Consider the following 20975-nt stretch of genomic DNA (forward strand, 5'->3'; position numbering starts at 1 on the left):
GATGTAGCACTTATGAAGGAAAGCAAAACAGTAGAAATCAATTACAGTGAATGAGCTAACAGAATTTTGAAAAGGAGTAACAAGATCTCCCTTCCACAGCTGTATGCCCAGGATTTTAAATTAAATCATTTGGAAGAATCTTGATATTTCTTTATGTTAGTCCCCCTTTATCCACAGGGGATACCTTCAAGACCCCTAGTAGGTGCCTGAAACCGCAGATAGTACCTAAGCCTATATATACTATTTTTTCCTATACATACATACCTATGATAAAGATTAATTTATAAATTAGACATAGTAAGAGATTAACAAAAATAACTAATAGTAAAATAGAATAATTATAATGTACTGTAATAAAAGTTATGTGAATGTGGCCTCTCTCAAAATATCTTACTGTGTTATATTCACTGAAAAGAAGCACTTTACGGTTTCTCTTTGCTATGTCCAAATTGCCAGCATCTCTCTACTCTTGTGCTTTGGGACCATTATTAAGTAAAATAAAGGTTACTGGACACAAGTAACAATTTGATCTGATAACCGATAGAACTATTAAGTGACTAATGGGTGGGGAACCTAAGCAGCATGGATGTGCTGGACGAGAGGATGATTCATTTTCCGGGCAGGATGGAAAGAATGGCATGAGCTTTCATTACACTACTCAGAACGATGCACGACTTAAATAAAAATTGTTATCTGGAATCTTTTATTTAATATTTTTGGACCATGGTTGACAATGGGTAACAGCAGAAAGTGAAACTGCTGATAAGAGAAGACTACTATATTTAGTAGTTTATCCACCAATTTATTGAGCAACTGTCACTTGAAAATGATTGGGTTAAAAGGGAGAAACAAACATGAAGATGGCTAGCTAAGACCCAGAGAGAAAGAAATAAAGACTAATACAAGAAAAAACTAAAATGGATGACAGTGAGAATTTACTTGGTCTTTGAAGAGCTAATAGGGTCATGGTTATCCAAGAAGAAAAGTGAAGGCATTCTATTGGAGGAAGTGGCATACACAAAGGGGCAAAGGCACTCAAGCAAATGGCTGAAGAGAGAAGCCACACAAAACTTCATGATCTGTTACATAAATCATCAAGCCCATTAAAAACAAAACAAACACAAAGAAAAAATCACACGGAAGTAGAGCCAGACTCAATGTAATCTTTCCTTGGAGCCCTCATTGGAGAGTCATGGTTTCCTTTTTCTTTTCTTTTTTTTTTTTTCTTTTCTTGCTTTTGACTTAGACCTTTCAAAGGTACCTGTAGGCATTGCAACATTCACTGCCAAGGATGTGCCATATCCCTCCAGTACTCAGTGTTCTAACAGAGGCCTTCAGCATCCTTCTGCTGGGGCTGGTCTCAGCCTGGGGACCCAAGGCTGTCAAGCAGTATAGGCAAGAAATGCAGGAGATTTAATGTTTGCAGGAGCCAATAAAGGAAGGGAGTTGGAGGATAAATGTGCCAGCCTTCTGCACCTCACAATAACTTGCTCATTAATATATTCTTTGTTCGTTTCCTTTGCTTCTCTGTCTTAGTCCCCCACTTCCTTTCCTGGAATCACCTTCCAAATAAACTACTGGCACTTATATTCTTATTTTAGGAGGAACCATGTTTGGGAGGGCAACCAAGGATAACATTACTTAAGCTACTGGTGGTACAGAGGGCAGTAGAGTTGATGAGCTGAAGTGGAAAGAGTCGGGGCTGGTTTGAGGTGAGAGAGCAGAATCCAAGCTGATTCTAGAAAATGGTTCAAGGAGCATTTCCGGTGGCCTTTGGACTTTTATTCTTTTAGTTAGTTGTATTTTAAGGAGGAAGAAATGAGTTAATTCATGTAAAGTGTTTAGACAGGAGCCTGGCACATAAATGTCAGTCATGGTCATTGCTGTTATTATGTTTACATTGGTTCCTCCTCCTGTTTTTGTGAGAGCATGCTTTCTAGAAGAGGAAGATCTGAGACACGATAGAGGTGTGAGAAGGAGAGGTGGGCAGGTGACCTCATTAATCATCTTCTACCTCCATGGCACAGATTGCAGAAGGCAACCTTTCTCCCTTTAGATGAGACTCCTCTGCTTACTCAGAGCCTTTGTTGAGTATGGAACTCACCTTTTGCGACAAGCTGTGGTGGCCCTATTGACTGTAACTTAATCCAAGCTCTGGCCTCAGGCACTCTGCCGAGGTTCCCTAACACCTGTGTCTGTCAATCCAAAGTGAGAAGAAGGAGTTGGGGACCCTCCTGGCTTATGATTCGGGTGGTCTGGGTTGATTCAGCTATGCAGCTGGGTTTGATAAACATGTTGCTAAGTGGCTTTGATCCCCAAGATTTGCAGCCAGGTTTGAGAACTACACTGCTAAGTGACTTTGATCCACAGAGCATTGATTGTGGTGTCATAACAGAAAGGGTGGACTTTTTTTTTTTCTAAGCAGAGTCTAAGTCTCACTCTCCTTATACTACAACGAATGTCAGAACGAGTCGTGTTATAGCCTTTTACTGGGAGTTTCTGTCTCCACACTTTCACAGAGATGAGAAGAAAAGGGTGCTATTGGCTTTGAGATACTGACATTCTGGAAATATCAGAATGTCCTGTTCTTCAGATTTACTCTCTTAATTTGTATCATTTAACAACTTGGGGATGGTTTAAGAAGGAACTAACATTTTAAGGAAGGCACTTGGTAAAGGATTCTATTTAAAAATAGACACACAGCTGAACAAGAAAACTAGTTTCTCTCTGTGTGAGTGCACATGACATTTTGAACTGTTCTAAGCAGGCCTGACGTAATAAATAACCAACTATGGGAGGAAGAATAGTTGTATCTCATGTTTATGGAGGGAGACCCTGAGCACACAGACTAACGGGAACTCTTTTAATATTGCAAATTTCACTTCTCGAAGTATTTTCGCAGGAGCTGTCTCTTGTTGGTATCACAGCTGTCCTGTGAAAACCAAGGCTGCAGGACCTATCCTTGTAGCCCTGAATCCAAAGATTTGGGGGAAATGTAAATAAACAATGCAGGAAGCATCCCTCAGATAGGAGGGTGATTTTTGTTTAGTAAAATTGTAGACTTTATTGGCCAAATAGATTGGCTAAATGGAGTTCACTGGCCAACAAAGATTTATTTGCTTTAAGCCAAATGACCAAATCCCTTATCATAGGAATCAAGAGACACCTCTGGCATAAGACATATTCAGGCAAAAGAGAAAGGTTTTTCAAAGATTTCGTAAGCCCTCAAGTAAAAATAATGCCCCAGGTTCCTTTGACCACCTCCATTCTCTTGGGGCACAGTGTTGAAATCATACACATCACTATGACTGGAGCTGAGGTAGGGAGGTGGGAGCAGAGTGGGGAGAATTCTTTCACATGGAATCATAACCAAATAGACTAGGACTAGAGTCCTTGTAGCTCTATAAAAACAGTCAAATGTTATAAAAATTCTGTAGTTTGAAAACTACATGGGAGGAAACAGACTTTCATCCTCTTCTTTTCCTATGCCTTGTTTTATTAAGAGCCATAATTTAGTCTGGGTTTTGGAGGCGCATTTGTGTAACAGAGGGATTTTAACTCAATTTATTGGGAAGGAAAGGCAAACCAGAAAGCCGTTTTGCAAGTGTTTGATTCTTAAATCTATCTTGCCTTATGCATTAGCAGGGACAGAGAATAAATGTCGCTTGTGTTGTTATAATTACTGTCCAGCTTCTGTGTGTTATTGATATAAGTCAGCATTATGATTCTCATTTTGCAGGTGAAGAACCTGAAGTTTAGAAAGGCTAAAATGGTTACACAAACATATGCAGTTGGATATGACACCTCCCTCCCTGGGGAAGTGATCAATGAAAAAATAATGTAGCTCTTTTTCTAGTTTACTATTCATTTCTCAGTGTACTAGTCAAGATTATTGAAAATGATCTCTACCTTTTTTTTCTCTCTCACTCTCATTATAATACTAACAAAGTTCATGTAAAAATGGATCTCAGGGATTCTTTCTGATATAAAGCCTTAATCCTTAATTATAGCAACAACTATTCATCTCTGGTTCTACACCAAGCTTTAAGAAATTTATTTCAGAAACAGCCAAACTTACAAGCTGTCTGCTTGCTGATAGAGCTCTATCTATTATAAAAACAATGAGAGGAAAACAGAGAGCTGTGTCTGCTATTTCTGATTAGAATTATGAATGTAGGCTTAATAAAGTTAATTCATTTTCTCTTCTCTAATTATTTAGCACAAACTTATTTAATACCTACTGTGTGCAAAGCAATATTGAGTACTATGCAAGACAGAAGGAAGAATGATTCTACTCTCCAGAGGCTTATGGTTGAACCATTTTTAACCTCCTACACCAGAACAGCAGATGTAATCACCAAAAATTATGCAATTGAAATATATCATCACTTTTGCTTTCCAGTAAGTATAAGATCAGTCAGAGAGGCCATATCCAGCTGCCCAAGTTTATTCTAAACTTGCACACATTAGCAAGGCTGGTAACATGGAGATTTACAGTCCGAATGTTGGAGTCAGACAACCAGGTTCAAACCCTAGCTCTAACTATTTTCAGCTGTGCAAATTTGGGCAACTTATTGAATTGCACTAAACCTTAGCTTCTTCATTTGTAAAATGAAGATAACAACAGATTCTAGATCACCCAGCTGAATAATCAAATGAGATAATGCATAAATGGAGTTTAGGCTAATGCCCAGGAATAAATATTAACATCGTTACAGGTATCAGAAAGATCAACTGCAGGAAATGACAATTGCCAAATTCCTCCATTAGATCATATTTTTTCATTTAGGACATAAAACATTTTGTTTAAGCGCAATCATGTATAGAAGGTTGGGGTATCGAATAGCAAACAGTGGAGTGGAGAGGAGCAGAGCCCCCATCACCATCTTCCCACCTCTTTTGTGTGCCAAGGAGCATTTCCATGGAATTCCTGGTGTTCAGTTTAAATGCTAAGAAATGAAAGATTGTTTATAAAATTATTTTGTGACCAAAGATGATTTGGTCATTTGAATGTGCCATCTATATTCTAAAATTCATAAAAATTTTATTCAAATATTTATTTTATGGTCATATTTTACATTTTAAAAATTGTGAGGCTAGGCCAATATGTTCATGTGTTTACTTTTATAATTAAGAAATATGTCATTAATTCAGCATTATTCATTCAATAATTCAACAAATATATATTGAGCATTATTTATACACCAGGCCTTGATAGGTTCCTGCTTTATACAAATGAATCAGAAACATCCTAAATTGCCTTTGTCTTTTTCTCTGCTGTATCCACAGAACTTAGCAAATGCCTGGCATATAGCACACACCCCCTAAATAATTGTTTAAGTGAAATTTTAGGCTAATGAATGATTGTCCTTTCATGTAGGAGATTAGCAGAGTTCTCTTGGATTTGAGAACTGTTCTCCCCTGCTGAGAGCATGGCCCCCCAAGTAGACTTTAGCTGTGATGTCTAAAACTTGAGTCCCCTTTTCTCCAGAGTCAAAATCTTTCTGAGATATTCAGGGAGCTTCAGCCCTCCATTGGTTTGCATTAATTAGAACAGAAATGAAAGTAGAAGTGAACCAGCACATAATAATTCTAGAGTTATTGCCTGAGGTCCAGGATTTCCTGAATGGACATCCGGGAATCCATAAATTGCCCTCTAACAAGTGTCAGAAAGAAGCACCTTCCCACAGACATTCTCTATAGGCTGAGTGGATTGACCAGTGTACTATGAATATTCAGAAATGCAAACACTCAAAACCATTTCAACAGATATTGATTTGCTTCAAGCCAAATGCCTCAATGTCTTTTCTATACTCTCTCATATTCAAGTGGAGGAAAACTGCTAAATCTTTCTGAACGGGTCATGGGTTTTCATTTTCTTTCCAAAACATGACAAGCTCTTCTCTCTAGAGGAGAATCACATCATTTCTATAAAGCAAACAGAAGCTAGCAAAGAGTATCACTATAAGTTACAATGATCACCATTATTATTATATTTCGAAGTTTGCTCTGTATTTAGCAATCCGTATGCATTACTTTATAACTACCCAATTTTATCAGTGAGGACAAGTGACAAGACTGCATAAGTATAGTAAGTCACAGAACTGGAACTCGAATCCACTTGTTTGTATAGTCAGGTTTCAGGTAGATAAGAGCTGGCACACTCAAACTTGAATAACTGAGGAAATATAAAAAGGAACAGATTAAAAAGGGGTGAGCATGGTTTAAGTAAAGCGCAAAAGGGTGGTGCATGGCTAGTACCTTGGGGATAATAACTGAGAAATCTTTTACCACCTCAGCCGCAAAGGGTCAAGTTGAAGGAGAGAGAGAGAGACAGAGATAGAAATAGAGAAACTGTATGGAGAAGGCAACTTTACACCACCTGTGGCCTATTAGAGGGATATAACCAATTTACAGACCCTACGGGAGGGACGAAGAGAAAAAATACCAAAGACCTCTGTCTCCTCCAACCCTCTGATCTCCTGGCAGTACTTTGCATTTGCTGCACTTCCCATTGAAATGCCTGAGGGAAAACTTGCTCATTTATGTGGTCCATTTAGGTCAACCTGTTGGGACACAGAGTAGGTAGGAAAGAGCATCTAGAAGGACTAACGGAAGCAGTCCAGCACAATGTCTGCCCAAAGGGAGTGCCCTTAACCACATATAATCTGCCTCCAAATGCTTCTGTCCATCCCTCATTCAGCAAATCATCTTTGCTTGGCTGCTGTGTGCCAGGCACTTTGCACTGGGCTGAGGATTTGGAGATAAGATGTTATCCTGTGCTTGAAGAGCTTAGATTCATTGTCTTCAGAGAATGTGTCTTGAACATTTTTGATTTGCTATTTTAATTACTATTTTCGTCTCCTTTTTCCTCCCAGGTGGGCCTACATTTCCACCAAATATCCCAATGCTCCTCGAATTGGTTTCACTATATTTTTTAGCTTCTCCTGTTTCCACAAACTATTTTATGTTCAGTGTCTTTCAATCAGCCTTGAACTCTACTGAGAAAAGCTAATGACCTAATAAATGTTCAAGTGATAATGATATTATTTTATTTCATGAGGTATTTGAAAAGGAAAAGAGACAGAATTGGAGAAAAATACTCTTTCTCCTATGAGGTAAATATAAGACAAGAGGTCTAGAAAGTTCTGCCCTGACTCTATATATCCTAACTACCCATGTCAAAATAAATTTCTTTTTACCCCTGCTGTGCTAAGTCAGAGCAAGGAAGACAACATTAAAGATTTCAAGCCTGTTCCATAAGTAAATTGAATGTAAGTGCTCCCATTGCTATAGCTTGAAAGAGTTGAAATCGTTTTGGCTGCAAAATGGAAGAACCTTAGCTAACTCCCTTGGTCATTTATTAGTATGGCCCGAGTAATCTTCTTTTCTTCAATTACTTCCCTTCCCCCTCAGCAACGGTGAGATCCTCATGGCATCGGAATTTTCCTCTCAGTGCTTGCCAAATGCTTAGAAAGCTCGGCCTCCCACTGTCCAACTCAGAAGCAGAGAGGCCTAAAAGGACCCCTTGTGAGAAGCCACATGTTTAGGAATAGAAGCTGTAAGGGAAAGGGACTGTTGCATTTACCAGGAAGTGTGTCCACCAAAGGAGAGATGAGCTTTACAGTTCAGAGAAATTAAAATTTTTATTTGAAGCTGTCTGAAGGCCACGCTCAGTTGAAAGAGCAAGGTTGAAGATCTGACCATATCGGAAATTAGCATTGCTAATGAGGTTTTCAGAGACTCACAGATTATTTTGATCTACTTAACCTTCTCTATAAATACTCAACTTAGAAAACCCTGTACTTCTATTTTTAATAGTCTAATGATGGACAAATGTTATTTTTAAGGCTAAATGCTAATATCATTTTTCAAACAAGAACCATCAAATAATGGCATATGGCTTTATTTTTGTCAGTTCCAATGACATGTTAGAGAGTGGTAGCCAACTGTCTGAACTGTCTGATAAATTGGAAGGTAGGGACAATCCAAGTGGCTAGCTGATAAGATTATTTGCTCTCTAATGATAAATGTACAGTCAAATGTTCAAATATCAGATGTTCTACATGGGCCTAGGTGAACCGAACCCTGGAAATCCAAGCTCCTACAAAATATCTGGCCAGTATGGTTTACAGAAGGAGCTCTCCACTATCTTTTACATGGCCTCCACTTAAATTAATATGATGGTGAGATCTGCAACCTTTCATGAATGTTCCCTGAATAAGGAAGTATAAACAATCTGTGTTCATTAATAGGAATGAATTAATTGACCTCGTTCACCTTCCCTGCATTTCAAGGTTAAGCTCCTTTGATAAACTTAGGTTTCTTTGCCTCTGTCTCAAAGCCTAACTTGTTCTCATGTTGATTGATTCATTCATGAGAAGTTATTAATCATCTACTGTGTGCCAAGTATTCTCTTAAATACTGAAGATATGATGTTATGCAAAACCAACAAGCTCCCTACTTTCATAGAAGTTGTCTCCTAGTGAAGGAATATAAGCATTCATTAAATGAAAAATTAAATAAGCAAGAACATATCAGGCAATAAGAAATACAAAAATAAAAAAAAAAAAGACCACCATTTCCCCCTCATTCCCAGCACCGCCACCACCACCACCAACAAAATACTAGGTAATGTGAAAGGGAGTGACTGGGGAGAGAAAGGGATTTTTGAGGTTAGGTGGCCAGGGAAGAGCAGACAGCAGCACTAAGAATTGAATGATAAAGGAAGAGACAGTAGGCAAAGATCTGAGGAAAAAATGTTATAGGCAGAAGGAAAAGCAAGTGCAAAGGCATAAAAGGCCAGTGCAGCTGAAGAGTAGGGCGGAAGAGGGTTGGAATTAGAGAAAACGAAAAGGTAGATGGGAGTCAGATTACATAAGGCTTTGAAGGCATGGGACAGAGTTTTACTTGAAGCCTACTGGACAACTATTGAAATATATTTCTCAAGTGATTAATATGATCTAATTTACACTTTAAATAGCTCAATTTGAATAATATATGGGGAGTGATTTTAGGGATAAGAATAAATGCAGGGAGACTTGTTAGGGTCTATTGTAGTGACCCGGATGAGAGATGACAGTAGGGTGGTAGCAGGGAAGATGTAGCGTATGTTACTGCTTTATCTGTAACAAAATATAAGGCAAGAAAAGCTAACCCAACCAGCAGATTAGAATCAAACTATTAGTCTTAGAACCTTAGCTAGTCAAAGTTGACCTAAAATGTCCTTTTGAGATCATTCAGTGGAAACCCTTCAATTTAAACATGGGGAAAACTGAAACATAAACAAATTAAAGGACACACTCAGGGTCACTGGGCAGACTGTTGTCAGTCCAAGGCTGTACCTCACATCCTCTGTCTTCCAAAATGTTAAATAAGGTGCCTAAGTCCATAAGGAATGCAGCAGAGCCCGGGCATAGGACTTGTCAGCTTGATAAACCCTCTGTCTACATGAAGGATTCCCAATCTATATGGTGTGAATCTGTGCAGTGGGAAGAGCTGTTGAATGATTGCAGGGTCCATGTTTCCATTTGTGGATTATGTGTACCCTTTAGGCTGGATAAATAAAAGTGTAAGTACCATCATGTAACAGCTTGGAGCCTGGTGTCCAGCTAAGTTCAAATCTTGGCTTTACCAACTATTGACTCTTTAGGTTTTGTTTTTCTCCTTGGTAAACTAGAACAAAAATAGTAACTCTTCCTAGTTTTGTGAGGCCCACATAAGGTAATTCACTTATACAAACAAACAAACAAACAAAAAAACAAAAACAACACTTAGAATAGTACCTGGCACAGAGTGTATTTGAAAAGTGTTCACTATTATTATGTGGAAGACAAAATTTTTTTTTCTTGAAATGGGGCTCTTAATATTCAAAACCAGCAAGAATGACTCACTTTCCACCCTGAAGAAGCTATTAATATGGTTCTCTCCTATGGGTGCATGGCTGAGGCAGCTACCTCTTTAACTCTGCTCTAACACTGCTCTGTTATCAGCCACTGGCAAGAGCTGTGGCCTTCAGCACTGGGGCGTTAGTCCTTCAGTCAGTCTTTCATTCATTTATTCAACGAATGCTTACTGAGTGCTAGCTAAATGCTTGATGGTTCTCAGCCCTTTTTTTTTTTCTGCTTCAACTGTGTTCCCTTGCTTAATTCACTTGCTTGAGTAACTTCTCTCCTATAAATGCAGTGATTTTTCAATTGGTGGTTGAAGGGTGGTGGTGCAGGGAGTGGAGTGGGAATAAGGATTCAGTCAGCATTGCAGAGGGGCCACAGGATATCAACAGTTTGTAGCTTTCGTAAGGACCTTGAGGAGTTACGTGTGAGTGACAAGCAGATCACTGGAGGAGGAGGAGAAAGGTGTCCGGAGGATTGCATGTGTGTAGTATGTGTCCAAAAGCCCTGCCTTAGTCATCTTTCATTTGTCCCCTACACCTCCCTACCAACGGCTCTACGAGGTGTTAGTATGCCCATTTTACAGAGAACAAACAAGCTCAGAGACCTTATGGGACTTCCCTAGTCACAAACTAGGAAGTGGAAGACCAAGTTAGACCCCAGATTGCCTGATTCTTCATGCTTTGTTTGTTAGTTTGTTTGATTGGTTCCCTAACCTCCTGTATGCCTCTTGAGTTATTCCTATGTGTATGAGAAGGAAGAAAGAGAGTAAGGGAGATGATGGTAATGGTAGTGATTAGTGTAGTGGTGGCGGTATATCTGTGTGTAAGAGAGACGGAAAGAGGGACAGAGACAGACAAACAGAGAAACAGACAGATAGACAGAGGCACCCAAAGAATGACACAGGACGGATTCTGAATTAATAACCATAATAAAAAATATGGCCAGGCAAGGTGTGTTTTGAATTGGGCCATTACCAACTGCACAGAAGATAAAATAGACACACCTGGGCCAACCTAACACTATTCCTGTGCCTAATGGGGTCTTGAAGTGGGGAATGTGAGGCAAAGAGGCCTACAGGTTTCTTACCTTTGCCGTGGTATAGGGCGCTGAGAACTCGCCCTCAGGAAGCCAATGTGTGGAGAATACGTAACCCGTAGACAGCCTCTTCAGGAATTCAGTACCAATCCCCCTAAAATATGTTGCCTCAGGATGCCATGATTTCAGCCTTCTGAATGAGTCAAGCTCAACCACTTTCTGAGGAGGCCCATTTGTAGAAAAAGCAGACCCAGGTCAAATTAAACTTAAGAAATCTTTTCAATGTGAAGATTTTTCAGGAGAAGGATTTAAGTAACACTCCTGCAGAGAATGAGCAACCAAGTTGTAATTTGTCCCCTCCACAGTTGCCAGTGCCCCAAAAGCATGTTTTCCCTTATCATCACCCTAAGGATTATTTATGGGTGGTGTACAAATTTCCCAAATGGGGGTCGTGCATAACATCCAGGCATTTAATAAAAATAAGGGCAATTTTTTTCAACAAACATATAAACATTTACCTAATCTATGCAAATCTATTCATAAGGATTTTATAAAGCCACCACTTTCCACCCGCACATCCAACACACAAAACCCTGGCTCCTTTTTATTTCCCAGTTTGTTTTTAAGTGTGGTGTTTGAGGCAAGGAGGGGGCTCACCGAGTGAAAAGGGGAGATGGTGCTCTCTTCATGGTGCAGCCTGCATGCGCAAAGCAGTCCTGCACTTGCAGTTGTGAGCTAAGAGCCAAGGGTGGGAGCTCACCATGATGGTAATCACCTCCCCACGAAGCAAGCAGCCTTTCACCAGAGGGAAGTGTCAGGTTGCTGTACTTCGGCTGAGGGTTGTCACTGTCTAATAATATGACCGTTTTGCCATCTCTCTGCAAATAAGGCAGAAGCTGCTACCTGATTGGTATAACATCCCACTTTCCCTCCTCATTGATTTTCTTGTTCTCCTCCTTTGCTTCTTAAAAAAGAGGGACAAGTGGCTGGTGCTGTGGACAGAGAAGCTTTATTTTTAGTATGAGACAACCTCTATCTTCTTTCAGGAGAGGGAAGTTGGATTATCAATTCTTTTGTAAATGTGTATGGTGATATTTGCTCCGGTAAGTTTTTCTCTCTCTTGATTTACAGCTGGCTGTGGGGATGTGTGTGTGTGTGTGTGTGTGTGTGTGTGTGTGTGTGTGTGTGTGTGTGTGTGTGTGTGTATCATAGATACATGTGAGCTGTACAGTCACTTTTCTTTCCAGTATCATTTTTGAACCTTTGTTTGGTGATAACATCTTATTTTTCACTTTGCTTTCTTGTCTTCATGTTTAAACTGAAGAGGCTGTGCCGTGTGGTAGCGTGTTGCTTACTTTAATTGTTGAAGAATGTGCTGGGTTTCTTTTAACATAGTAAGGAAACTATTTAAGCAAACTTATATTTGGCTTTAGAAAAATGTAATGTCATTCTACCCCACCCCCATGGAGAGTTTAATGTCCTAAGTATATTCGTTGTGCTACAACCTGCTTACCATTTTAATTAAAGTTTCTTCATCAGTGTCAGAGCAAGAATTTCTTAAACTCCATAGATAGCTATCAAATAGTGTGTGCTGTGCAGAAAAGGGTGTGCTAATTTAATAAGGTCTATGTCAAGATAGAATGAATGAAATGAGTTTTCTCTAAGATTGGATGCGTGCGCCTTTAAAAGAACTGAATTTATGAAAAGTATTCAGATTATCAAAGTACATCTCCAGCATTCTGTGAAAAGATGTAATCACAAGTGGCCATTGCTTGCTTCTCTTCTGCCTTTCTTTACACTGTGCATTTGTGCCACCATCTGTCAGATGCCCAGCCCTGGCTCTTGTGTTTCTATATCTGAAACTCATTAAGAGAAAAGTTACTGTTATTTAATTCAAAATAGTGCAAAATGACTATCTAGTCACCACTGCTAGTAATGGTTTTTAAATGCATTACTTGGTTAACTGCTTTTATTATTTTCTTTCTTTTTTTCTAGACAGTATTATAGGGTCTGAATTCTTTGTTGTTAATTCTGAAGTCTGAGAGAAAGTCTATTAATATAATTATCCTAGACAGAGATGATAAAATGATTAAGTAATTGCTCTAATGGAAACGAACTGATGCTTCAGTCTCTTCTTTTTGTGACATGATCAACAAATCTGCATTGTCTTTTTCATGGTGAAATGAACTAGAGAATGTATTTATATTACATATTTATTTATAATGAAAGTTAAAGGCACCGTTGAATGAGAAGTAAAAGGAAGCCTGACTAAATATTTTGCAGAGATTTTGAAAGTAAAGTTGGAAATGTCACGCGTGCCCAGATCGTTTAGGCATAGAATCTTTTTTGGAATAGCAATTTTTTAGAGCCTGAAGTAGGCTAAGGGCAGCTCCTGGAAATAATAATGAGTGTCTGAGAATGCGCTGTTCTCACGTCTACTTCTTTTGGGCATTCCACCCTTCACACATTCTTTGCACGCTGGTATGAAACTATTTGTTCTGACAAACAGAACTTTGAATTTTGATTAATCTAGTTCAGCCTCAAAAATAGACGAACTCTCCAAACCCACGTGAACTTATGACATTGCCTCATTACTGAATGCAATAAGCATGTTCCTAATAACAGCCTTAGGTTCCATTAACCTTCCCCAGAACAAAATATTCCTTAAAAGACAGTTTGTTGAAATAAAAAAATAATAATAAAATTAAATAAAAGTTTTATCCTTTGGCTTTTGGCAATTACTACAAAGTGAACTCAATAGCACTAAACATCCCTTTCCCTCCTCAACATCCCTTAACATTTTTTGTCATCATTCTCTTTTCACAGCTGTTGTAACAGGTTATGTACAAAATCGTTAGGGAGTTTACCATCATTTGAAGCTGTTCATTCATATAAATTAATGAAGACATGATGGGATGGCATCCCACAGGTGAAAGCATTTGTCTTTTCCTCCAAGTTGCCAGTTTATAAAAGTGTTAAGGCTCCAAGTATATTCAGACCCAATGACGCAGGAAGGACAATGCAACATCTGTATCTTAAAAAGGTCAGGAGCCTTAGTTTGACTTAGGGTTACTGTGCAAAGTCTTTAAAAGCATCACTTTAGAAAAGTCCAGAATGCCATAGCCAAAAAGCTACAGTACTCTATTTCGAAGAATAAAGGTCTGTGCCATGCCAGGGAGAATAGTAAAGAGAATTTTTATTTCACAAAGAGATAATTTATTCTTTCTAGCAAAATAAAGAATGCAATCATCATTTTTATTTAGTACGTACCTACTGTATGCCTGGCACTGTGCTAAGCATTTTGCGTGGCTTATTTCCTTTAATCTTTACAACCATTCCATGAGGGAGATAGCATTACCTCCCCAGTTTAACAGAGGATAAAATGGAGACCGAAGGCAAGTATATAACTTGCCTGACACAACACAGTGATGACAGTGAAACTCAGCCAGGCAGGTTCATTCCAGAGTCATGTTTTTCATCTCTCCCCTCTTTCAGGGTTTCACATCATTGGTACAATCTACAATGAACTCCTAGATCGGAACGATTTGCAGGGGCTTACAAAAATACACCATATTTTCATTAGTGTTTTTCCCTTTTCTGACACTACATAACCTCCTTCTTCTCAGACCATGCTTTTGTGACTCCAAACTATGTGTCTGAAACTGAAGAATATGTGTTGTATTTCCACTCAACTTGTGCAGCTACAAGGATGTGGATATAACCAAAGGGAGCCAGACTAAGGAGAGATATATGCAGAAGTGGCTAAATTAAGGTAGCTTTTTCAATCAATCAAAAGAAATCCATCCATTTGACTTACAATCTTTTGAACATAGAGTAAGAAAGAAGATACGATAACTTAGAAATATCAATATCTCAAGATATCTGGTTTCTCATTGATGCAAAATATAAAAAGCAGTTGCAACTGAATTGATTTATTTGTGGAGAACTTTGCAGAATTCTCGCCTTCCTTTTACTCACCCCCAGCATGATTTTCTTTCACTCTTTGGCTAGCTAGAAAGGGCTGAGGTGGCACTTCAGGTAGAATATTGCAAAGCATCTGTACCACCTGAGTAATTAAAAACGAACACAGCTGCCGATAAGTATGCTGAGAAGCGTGACAAAGTTGAAATTCTGAGTCCCCAAATGCATTCTTTTGCACCTGAGCACTGAGCTCCCCATTTGAAATCCAATTAAGCCAATAAAATTCAGATGAGTCTTACAGAGGGAAAATGCAACTGACATAGAATCAATATGTCTGAAATTTCTCCTCAACTAACAGTTTTCAGACTAGAGGCAGGGCATATCGGTCATGAGGTAAATCTGCGAAAAGCTGCCTTTTCTTCCCTCCAATGAGAGAAAAAGGATTATGGGTGATGAGAATGTTGCTAGCTCATAAAACCGAACTCAGGACACCCTTGCTCTATTTCACCAAACACTAAAAATGAATGAACAATCAAACAAAAACAGCCCAGCACAAATTGGGAGCACTAAGAGATAAGTTTTGAAGTGTTGACACAATATCGATTTCTCAGTGCGATCTGCTATATTTAATAAGCAATAGCTTTTGAGCTACCCATGCTGTAGATACCCAGTTAATTATAAAGAGCACAATACACAATAAAATGTTTCCAAAATATTTTCATTTTTGTCAGAATCAAGGTTGATAACTTATTGATTCTCTATTACCTCTTTTCTTGTTCTTAAAAACATCGAGTGGCTCAATTTGAAAGTGTAGTATTAGAGCCAGTTGAGATAAAGAAATTTAAATCAATCTGCTTCTTCCAACAGCATTAATGAGAGTTCTAAAAATATTGAGTCATAAAATGAGCATTTTTACTTTAATGAAATATGTTGTGCTCAGCTACAATGTTCATCAAATATAGGTTATCCCATAAAACTAAACTTAGAGACAATTTCAAAAAATGTATCATATTTCAGTCTCCATCTATAAAAAACAGCTTTCTTCAGAGAGGTGACCAAATCCAAAATAAATAGCATGTTTCCTTCTTTGGTGTAGATTTGTGTACTTTTCTTTGGTGTAGATTTGTGTACTTAAAAACATTGATCATTCAGTAAGAGCTTAAAAATGATCTATTAAATATGGAGAACAGCTGGCGCTAAGACATAGTAAGTGTTGAACTAGTCTTGAATTTATTATCAAACATTCTGAGCTGATGTACAAATAGAGCTGGTGGTCCCGTTCCATACTTGTATAAGAAAACAGAATCAGTGAGGCTTTTGAGCCCGGAGCAGGCACATGAAGTATTACATTTTCTAGAAGAGGCTCTTAGTCATCGGTGTGTCTTTAAATGTTTAAAGATTAGAGATGAGTTGAAAATGGAAACTCCTCAGTCTCTACTTTGCAGACTAATGGATTATGCATAATTAATATAGTTTACAGTGATTACTTCTTAACACAGATTCTAACCAAGAGAACTAATGAAAGATCGTTCTGAGGCAACTTCAAATACATTCCACTAAAGTTTCTGGAAAGTTTATTTCCAACACAGGGCAATCAATTCACTGTGGAACTTTAGATTGGCCAATGTAAGTGGATAGTCATTATGGTCCTATGGAGTCTGATGAGTTGAGTGTAAAAGGCTTCTGTTGATAGTCCTATGTGACTTTGTTAGCCCTGTTTGCAGAATTTTCAGTTCCACCCAAATTACCACACAGTGTTTCAGTGTAGACTTTCTGGCAAAGATATGATAAATATTTTAGACTTCATATGACAAAGATATGACAAATATTTTATTTCTGGTAAAATGTGGTTTTTAGAATGTTTGTATCTGATGTGGATTATTACTGTAAGGACTTTTTAATTCACCAAATTTATATCCACCTCTCAATGATGAGCCCATATATCTTTATCTGGCTTTGGATCTCCATAAAGGAAGAAAGTGTATACAATTTTTTTTAAAAAAACTTATGGCATTCAAATTGCCTTCCTATGAAATTGGTTGAGACAATTTTTTTTTTTATTGGGACCACAATTGAGGAAAGATTTAGAGCATTGACGTCACCAGGCTATCCTTCCACTCATCAAATATTTAAGGATGCCTACCATGTGCCAGGCACCGAGCTAGGCATGAGAGATACAGTGACAAACAGATAATATCTGTATTCCCAGAAATAAATGCTTTCACTTTATATTTTCTCACCTAAACCTAGTTTCTATTTCATGGCCTAAGATGTGTCTTCTTAAATGCATAACTGAACTGTTCTAGTAAGACATTTGCAGGAAATATGTGCTTTTGGTCCTACCCATTCATACTCATTGAAGGAACCAGAGTGAATCCATTTATTTACGGTAATTACTGTCTGGCTGAAATGGAGTGGTTCGAAGCAGGGAGCTAAAAGAGGCCTTGCAGTGCTTGTGTCTTATAAGCATTATTCATTGCTCCTAGGCATTCTCAGATTATAGGCTAGTCACATTCTTGCCCAATGTTAAATGAGGAAAGAAAGGGAGAAAGCTTGGACAGGAAGATAGAAGAGCAGGCTGAGGGGGTGCCTAGAGGAACCAAGATTCCCACTGGTGGCCTGAATTAGATCTAACTTGCATTATCTGGTTCTCCGTGAGTGCTCATTCACTTGCCCATTTACTCAACAAACATATGTACTGGCCATCCACTCTATGCCAAGTATAGTGCTAGATACTAGGGCAAAGGAATACACAAGATATACTAGTTTCTGAACGCATGGAACTTCTAATGAGCCAGGATTTTTCAACCTCGACACTATTAAAATTTTGGCCCAGATAGTTCATTGATATAGGGGGCTATTTTATGCATTGTAGGTTGTTTGGCAGCATCCCTGGTCTCTACCCACTAGATGTCAGTAGCAACCTCTCCTCTAAGTTGTGCAACCAAAATTCTCTCCTGACAATGCCAAATAAGCTCTGGTTTAGAACCACTGCAAGAAAATTATCGGCTTTGATTAAATCTTCCCATAGTATTTGCACTCTTTTTTACTTCAGATCCTCTGCTGCAGGATTTTAAAATTACTTTCCCCAAATATTCTGATACAACTTGCCTAATAAAGACAAGTAAGTCATCTCCAAGTCTTTTTTACTATTATTATTCCTTTCTACTGTTTAATACTTTACGGCATTCACTTGGCTTACGGTGTTTCATCTGATCCTAGCAACCAACAAATGAGGTGATATTAAACTATTATAATCTTTTAACAGATGAATAAAAAGACATTTAGTATGGTTATATGCCCAAATTCTTGTAACTAAGAATGAATAGAACCTGGATTCAAACTCATATGTCCTGATTTAAGAATGCAGTGTTTTTCTACAAAATCATGATATTTAAAGAGAAAATAGATAAGTGTGTTTAAAGCATACCTTTTCTCTTGAGGCTACTTTGGAAAAAAGGCAGTATACAGTGGATGAAGGCCAAAGCATAGGAGGTCCACAGGCTAGGCTTCCTTACTCAGTACTTATTAGCTGAGTGGTTTTGGACAGTCCACTTATGCTCTTAGAATTTCCTCAATAGTTTCGGAAACATAGAGTGATACATTGCAAAAGCCGCAGGAACCCCAGAGATGAGTACAGCAGAGTGCACACAGGTTTTAAAGTTAGGTGGACATGCTACATAAGTCAGCATCCCAGTGGGAAACAGATGACACCCTCAATCCAGCTGACCTCTTGCTGGTAACCGTAAAATATTAAAATTTAAGTTAGAGAATTAAAGTCCCAAGAGGTGAGTCGAGTTTCCTAAGACCTTATCGTGAATTCAGCACAGAAGGGAGATGAAAGCAGGGCTCAATGTCTTTCCAGCCCAAAGAACTGAGTAATTATTTCAAATGGAGGAAGGCCAACTTCTGGATCTGGCACATACCAGAAATGTATGTAATCTGGGTTATTACAAATGCCTAGGTGCCTGAGATAGGTCCCTGGTTTTTGAATTGGGTTTATGCAAGAATCTTTGGGGTTAGTTTGACCAAATTTCAGCCTCACTAGAGGCTACAGAGATTTGGGGCTCCTTGATGAATCTTAGAAGAGTGGTAGACATGGAGAACACATCAAAGGCGGGTGGTGGTTTGTATGGTGCTCATCACATGTGCCTCTGAGCGCAGATAGACCAGTGCTTTCCCAGAAGAGGGGCTCAAGCTATACCTATCTTTGGTCATCTGATGAGCTGTTAAAAGGTATCTGTAACTATTGAGACCCTTGGTGCATTTGCCAAAATGAAAAGCCTTCCAAGCATATTGCTCTGGCAGAATGCCCATCAAGAAAACTGTCTTCTGTCTGCATTGCCTTGGTGAACTGAACTTGGAATAAGAGGAGATAGATCCAAATCCTGGCTTTGGCACTTATAAGTATGCATGGCCTTAAACAATTAATTTGCCCTCTCTGGACCTCAGTCTCTTCATCTGTAAAATGGAAATAATGAGTCCTCTCCCCAGAGTTACGGAGGGGATTGCTATCATAGACAATATTGAAAAACCCTTTTGAGACCATGCCGGCTGAGGCAATAGTATCATTACTTCCTTTTCTCTGTAGTCTAAATCCATTCTGCTATCAGTGTTCATTTTGTGCCTCCCAAGTGTGTGAGGTTGGGGGAAATGCTTCTCCAGTCTACCAGGAAGACGACTATCATCATGGGATGGATAAAGTAGTCTAGAAATGCTTTGGTGGGTAATTCCATTTCAAGGGGAGATTTAAGTTCACATTATAAATTTCAGAGACAGAGTATCATCACTAAAGAATAACCATAATAAAAAATACAATATGGATAAAGCAATTCCCTATGATTAGTTCATCTTCAGGAATGACCCGGAATTTTCCTTTCCGTCCATTGGAACCCTTTCTCCCCCATCTGCCCAGGCCTAGCCCATTTGTTGAAGTGGAGGATAGGGCAGGGGGATTGACATGAACTCTGACCTTGGCCCCTTACTTTCTAATACTGTGTGACCTTAACCCTCTTCTCTCTCCACATATCCCAGAAGCTCCTCAAGACAATTGACAAATCCTGATTTTTCTCCTCCCTAAGGACTGAAGCTCAAGGAAAACCTCTCACTGCTGTCCTTAGCTCTCGATGCAGGATATTCAAAGATTTCTCATTTCTTATATTTTATTTACCTCAAAGCATTTCCTGACACATCTGTTCAGAAAATCTGGTTAGCTCATATTTTTTCCAAGACCATTATCTGCTTGCAGTCCTTTCCCAGACTTCTTCCTCTTGGTTCACCTCTTCATTCTGACTGATATTTATAAACTCCTCATCTTCTGAGGAATTTGGAAGACGCCCCTCTAAACTTTCTCAACCAGGTAGTTCCCCTATAGAATTTTTTTCTCCCTCTCCCACTGATTCTACACTCAAAGTGTTTCTCAAACATTTATTTTTTTTCCTGAGGATCTCTTTAGGAAGGCAAGAGTTTTCTCATTTATTCAATCATTGATTTATTCATGTGTTCATTCATTAACACGTTCTACTGTATTGTCGAGCAGCAACCCTGTGCCAGGCCCAGTGTAAAGATTTGGGATACTTTCATAAAATTTGCAGTTTAATATGAGAACAGTCAATTTAAAAATCCCTCAAAAGTCGATTTAATTGTCATTGTAATAAGTGCTAAAAATGAAAACTAAGCCATCTTGGGTACTAATTAAGTGACAGGCACAATTCCAAGTGTCTGATGCATATTAATTCATTTTATCCTAACAACTCTTTGAGGGAGTTGGAAGAGGAAAGGATTAGAGCCTGTAAAATCCTGAAAAGCATGGAATCTTTTAATAAATTTAGGAATACTGGAATGAGGATCACACAACAAGATGTGATGCTAAGAGTTCACGTAGCTGATATTTATGCAGCACTTACTGTTTCCCGGGCACTGTGCTCTGTACCTCACAGGGTCCGTACCTTCACGACAACACCATGAGAGATCACTATTATTATTTTAAGGATGGGGGAAAGCAGATGTAGAGAACCTAAACAACTTGTCCAAGGGCAAATGTTTTGTAAGCGATGATTCTGAGGTGATAGCATTGATGCATATGACCCCAAGCCCAGGTTCTTACACCCTATGTTAACTTGTGAA

General features: G+C 38.7%; 1 protein-coding gene across 2 annotated transcripts in view; it reads left to right on the forward strand.

Annotated features, from left to right (window-relative positions):
- The window catches only part of SYNPR (synaptoporin), a 292410-nt gene that overhangs the window by 130240 nt on the left and 141195 nt on the right, over nt 1–20975 (forward strand). Inside the window, exon 1 of one of the 2 annotated variants that reach the window (XM_011358448.1) lies at nt 11636–12031. The exons of the other annotated variant lie outside the window; for it this stretch is intronic. Coding sequence (XP_011356750.1) covers nt 12008–12031 — 24 coding nt within the window. The 5' untranslated portion in view covers nt 11636–12007. Of the gene's footprint in view, nt 1–11635; nt 12032–20975 lie in introns of those variants that run through there. 2 annotated transcript variants of the gene reach the window in all.

The sequence above is a fragment of the Pteropus vampyrus genome, unplaced genomic scaffold (genome assembly GCF_000151845.1).
Source record: "Pteropus vampyrus isolate Shadow unplaced genomic scaffold, Pvam_2.0 Scaffold41, whole genome shotgun sequence".
Taxonomy (NCBI): Eukaryota; Metazoa; Chordata; class Mammalia; order Chiroptera; family Pteropodidae; genus Pteropus; species Pteropus vampyrus.